This window comes from Cornus florida, unplaced genomic scaffold (assembly GCF_030987335.1).
Source record: "Cornus florida cultivar Cherokee Brave unplaced genomic scaffold, ASM3098733v1 CherokeeBrave_3.0.0_Hap2_Chr06, whole genome shotgun sequence".
In the NCBI taxonomy this organism is placed as follows: Eukaryota; Viridiplantae; Streptophyta; class Magnoliopsida; order Cornales; family Cornaceae; genus Cornus; species Cornus florida.
In genome coordinates this window covers 84,508,617-84,514,384 of record NW_026775576.1, presented here as the reverse complement: position 1 = coordinate 84,514,384, position 5,768 = coordinate 84,508,617, and the positions used below count along the sequence as shown (strand labels likewise).

At 35.6% G+C, this 5,768-nt stretch overlaps 1 protein-coding gene across 1 annotated transcript; it reads right to left on the bottom strand.

Moving 5' to 3' along the window:
* Positions 1-3,365: 3,365 nt before the first annotated feature.
* Positions 3,366-4,930, bottom strand: LOC132312476 (inositol-tetrakisphosphate 1-kinase 1-like). The gene is made up of 2 exons (XM_059810856.1): positions 4,859-4,930; positions 3,366-4,755 (listed from the first exon to the last, which is right to left on the bottom strand). Exons 1-2 carry the CDS (start codon positions 4,864-4,866, stop codon positions 3,684-3,686), a joined length of 1,080 nt encoding a protein of 359 aa, XP_059666839.1. The 5' UTR covers positions 4,867-4,930; the 3' UTR covers positions 3,366-3,683.
* Between the last annotated feature and the right edge of the window lie 838 nt (positions 4,931-5,768).

The following is a 5,768-nucleotide window of genomic DNA, read 5'->3' as shown; positions in this document are numbered from 1 at the left end:
ATAATAAATTAAAATTTAAAGGAGTCTGAGAGCATTTAACCAAAAAAAAAATACTAAACTTAAATTACAATAAATATTATTTAAAAAAAAATAAAAAAAACTAGAAGAGAAAGTCCACTCTTTGGTAACAAGCATAAAGATTGATAAGACATACAAAATACCAGTAGAAGAAGATATATAGACTTCAGAAAATGAAGATGCATATGGCCTACGAATTACCGCTAATAAGTAAAAAGTAGAAATTAGAATTACCGTTAGTCCGGCAAGAAGCATTCTCTTTATTGGAAGCTAAACAAACTCGTACGTTCGGGGTTTGAATTCTCAATCTTTTTTTTTATTTAAAAAAAAGAGATCATACCAGCTAAACTAATACCCGATGGGTGCTATGTCAATTAATCACCCGTAATTGCTGCTCCACAGAATTCAAGGACAAGCACATAAAATACAAGAACAGTTTGCATTTATTTTTATCTAACTACTAAATCTAAAATTTGGGTATTCCGAATCCAAACTACTGAACTCTAAACCCTTCCCAGTTCCTGGAGATCTATAAATTTTTATTTTTATTCATTTATGTATTTTGTTTTAATAGACTCGACTAAAACTAGTAACAAGTCTAATGCAAAGGAACAAACTTGTATAATAAAAAAGAGAAGAGAAGGGATATATATGTATTGTATAATAATGTTGGCTGCTAGGCAGGCTTGACATGGATCAATTACAACTTGAGAGCAATCCTCAAACAATGGCGCGCAGCAGTTCCCAACAACCTGTCAACGCAAGTATTCGGGATAGAAGCATGTGTCAAATTAAAAAGAGAATTTAATTTTCCTAAAGGTTCGACTTATTGCTCTCAGATTATTATTTTTCTGTTTTTTTTTTTTTAGCACAAGCAAAAAAAGCAGATATTATTGCAAAACCAAAGAAAGGTCGATCATGTAACCAATGAGGCCACACATCCCATTCGTTGTCACCTTGATTACACATTCGGGGAGCCCACTTCAAAACAAAATTATCCTGGTAACCGTGAAACATACACCTAACATCTTCCAAAACTGTGACCGAAAGACTGTCATTTGGGGTAAGAGTCATCGCTCCTAGACAGTCTCCTTCAATCTCCACTTTGGTGTAACCCTAGTTGATCAGCAAATTGATACCTTATCTAAGCATAAGGATTTCAGCCATTAAAGCTGATTAATAAACTTTTGGAAAAATCACTCTAACCTGGAAGAGCAGATTTTGGGGTGAAGGGGGGAGGGGAGTAACTGAATTTCAAGTCAGGACCTCCCGGGATGATTTTTTGTTAAAAGTCAAAAATTATTAATTTTTTGGTTAGTTTATCTAACATTTTCTTAAGCTTCAGGAACTAAAGGGTATTATGCTAATCTCTAGAATTTTTTTTCCATCAAAATTCAGCTTTAGCAACCAATAAAATCACAGAGAACAAAGTGTCGAGACGACCAAAGATCCCATTAACAGAAACACGAAATCAGCCCCTGAATAGCCCACTAAACCCTCTTCTGCTCAACCAAGAAATCAAGAGACCAAAGATCCATTAACAGGTTACACCATTGAATAGCACAAAAACCAGCCCCTGAAAAGCCTCCTAAACCATCTTTTGCTTTTCTCAACACTCTTTCCAGCCAATCCTGAACCTATACATCAAACCTTAACCTTAATAGCTATATTGATAGTGCAAATTCTTGATGATCATACATTGATTTTGGTAGCAGAGCTTTAATAAGTGTTCACGCACTTGTACTAAACCAGTAAGTTCTCGTTTCCAGCCTCCGCCACTCTCTCCCTCCTCCCTCCCTTCTACCCCTAAATGAGTTATAATCATGCACCACCAACAAAATAAGGAAACTAGACATGAAGTGTTAGTGCCCAAACATGTGGGGCGAACACACGGGGCTGTAACTACTCCAGAATTGCAATACAACATTTGGAGTGCACCAGCAATAGAAATCTCCCCAGGCAGCCAACACTGAGGTGGATTTGGCAAGTTAACTGGTGCTACTCTGTTACTTTTGAGTAGCAGAGTTGAGTCGAACCTAATATTTCAAGCTTAACTCTCATAAAGATTTCAATTTCTAGTCCAAATCAAAGACATCAATTCCAATATGAAAAGGATTTAAAATTCTTAAGCAAGTGGCATATTGAACAACCTATCAATAACTAAATAAGAGTTGGTAATACGCAATGATGATCAGCAAATGTCACATAAAGAGGAGCTTTATTCAAGTTGAAGGCGCTATCAAAACAGAACAAGAGTCAAGTGGACAGATACGACACCGTGATGAACAACAGAGTAAGGGACTTATTCAAGTTGAAGGCACTATTAGAACACAACAAGAGTCAAATGAACAGATATGGCACAACAACTCAGCGACAGAGTAAGGGTGCGACTCACCAGAGGCAGATCAAGTCTAAAGCAACTCTAGAAGAGATCAAGCTGTTAATGAACCATTTCAGAATTCTGATTAGCCAGTGATCCACACTATCAGAAATTCGAAAAAGTAAAAAGAATGGAACTTCTAGGATAGATTGGTTCACACATCTCGTTATTGGCCTCTTATGTATGCATAGTAGTGACCATCAAATAACATAGGACAAATGCTATTCTGAAAGCAGAACGTGGCTTGCTTCTATTGATCGCATTGACAAAGCAAGAATGTCGATAACATCTAACAATGTCAATTAATTTAATCCATCCGGCTAATGAAACAAAAGACTAGAAGCAATGTTGCATGCACCAATACCTTAACTACTAAAAAAGGTGAAAAGGGCCCCATAATCCCGACATTGTGATATGTATCACTCACATACTTGCTCATAACCCTGCATATTCCTACTATCACTAAACTCTCAAGTATGTACGCTCTTTCATGTCCAAAATCACTGCCTCTCTACACGTGTACAATCATTTAGATTGAGAAATTCACAAATTTCAAAATGTGACTGATGTCTATAGCAAGATTTAAAGTTCTTATCCTATAATCTATAAAGACATGGAGTAGGGAAGATGAAATCTCATTTCCTGTTGAAAACCTCTGGCTATATCAGCAGAAAATTCTAATAGCAGCACCACACCCTTATTACATATCATGCAGCGGCATCGCAAAACGACATATTAACCATCATTAGCATATACATAACCAATACAAGAATGATGAAAAGACATATATGACAGCAAAAAAGATTCATGAATCAAAAGCACTAACATCTTCACACAATATGACACCGTATGCAAACCAAATAAAGAACATCCCTCAAAAAGAAGTTCTGGTCATCCCAAACTTCAAATATTTGAATGCTACCTATACTTGGCACAATGTCAGAAATCAGAATATACATAATCAAAATGTTATAAAAAGGTAACACAAGCCAAAATTGGTGCAGCTCACCATATAACTTGACCATGAGTCAACACAATTCCAAAAATAAAGTGCAATTTGAATACATTGTACACACCTCGCAATAAACAAAGTAGGAGAGGAAGCACCATTGAGAAGGTTCAGTAAAACCCACCAATGGAAATTATTAAGTATCAGCATTACAAAAGGCTCCATGCATTTTATGCAGGGCCAAATCAACAAACTCGGTACATAAGCAGTATTCTTCTCCTAATGGGTAAACAGCATAAGCTCCATCTTCCCCATCTTTGCGGAGGAGGTTGCTCACTAGTTCTGTTCATCCTTGTCACAAGTAAGGATCTCCCTATGATCAGAGCCACTACCCTGATTATTTTTAGCATCCAAACTCGCCTCCTCATCTCGTTTCTTTTGTATAATATCCCAGAAAAAGTCTGTCAAAACATTTTCATATGAAGGCGTCTTTGCATAACCAGGAAAGTAATTGATATCAATAACAAGATACTTATTTCCAACCCTATTGTCCTTGATCATGTCAAAGTTGAAAAGATTAAGCCTCAAGGCTTTTCGCAACCCATTGGCTATCTCAGTGACAAAACTCAATGGCGGCATATCAGCCTCTTCAACAAGCTTTGCATCAAAATCATCAGTCTGATCTTCGCTAGCCAAATTCGATATCTGCGAGAACGATAACAGACCCTCCATTGTCCCCAATTTTTCCTCTGAAATATCTGGCAATGACCTCCTCTTCACACACTCCGCGTATTCCCCAACAACATACACCTTGAAAAGGACTCCACCATGGTTCACAAACTCCTGCAAAACAATCGGCAGTGGTTTCAGCCCATTCAGTCCCTCCTTATTGAACACCAACGACATTTGGTGCGAAGTCACACTCCCATTAGCAACCAACAGCTTGGCAATAACAGGAAACTTCAATTCTTCAAGAACTTTCTGGTCCAATAACGATTCTTGATTGTAGATCACAATCTGCTTCGGAACCCCCGGAGTTTCATATTCTTGAGATATTTTCAATCCATTCACAACTTGAAGCATTGATACCCTATTGTGGAGGGTTTCAATCGCGACTGGCGGATCAACTATGACAACATTAGGGTTTTGTACGGAAAACCCATCCAATTGTATCTTCCATTCTTCACCATAAAGTTTGTGTATGATGCAATCAAAAGGACCTTGTTCGGTCAATGGTTTGTCGGTATGGATTCGGATGAGATCAATACCACGGCCCTTTGCATGTTGATCCAAGGAAGGTTGTATGAAACTCTGCTCTTTCTTCGGCAAAAGAGCGTAACCTATGCGACACTTTCTTCTTGCTAATTCCGACATCGCCTTTGGAAATCTTGAATGTGCGTTGAAATTCCTGAGAAACAAACAGAAAGATTAAATATTTCTACTAGTACTTAGAGAAGAAATAATAGCAAGTAGGTAGAGAGAGAGAATTCAGCAATTCAAAAAGAATCAACATTTGCATGTAGTTCGAAGAACTAAGCTAAGATAATTCTAGAGAGAGAAAGAGAGGGGGGTGGTATGTGGGGGAGGAATTCAGCGTTAGGAAGTACAGAACAATCCAGTGAAGGCAGATATGGTAGCGTAGTTACAACGGTGTGTACACGTGGCGAGTTAAGGAGGAGGTGATGTGGAGATTTGAGTTTCGTCATGTCTTGACACGTGGAATCTAAGGGTGTGACTTTGCTTATTGAGGTGAATGGGCCTGCGAGTCTTCCTAGTCCATTTTTTATTTTTATTATTATTATTATTATTATTATTATTATATATTTTTTTTTTTTTGTGATTTACTAGATGGAAATAACATTAAAGAAAGAAAAAAAAAAGAATTTTTTTTTTTTGTTCAGTAAGAAAAGAAAATTTTTGTAGAAAAACACAAGAAAATTTTTCTTTCAAGAAAACTATTTGAAATTTCAATTACACCCCTTTTCACTTTCAAAAATAAATTACTTTTATGTATGATTTTTAGTAAGAATATTATACTGATAGTTAACTCTCTTTACAAAATTTTATTTTTTAGATTCTTATATTATTTTAATTTTTTTTAAAAAGATTTATTAATTATAAATTTGTTTAGATTTACAGTCATATTTAATAAGAAATGGACAAATTAGGTAAATCATAAAAAAAAAAATTTAACTTTCATGTTATTCAAACTGTGAAATGAGATTTTTTTACAAGTTTTTTGAGAAATTTTAATGCTAAACAAATAAATTCTAAAAAATCTATTTTCTTTTCCTTTACTTCACTTTCTTTTACTTTCACTTTTACTTTCTAATATTGATTTTCATCTAACCAAACGGATCCTATTAATATTTTACAAAAAATTTGGCAATTAAATCAAATATGAAAAGTATCAAAATTACC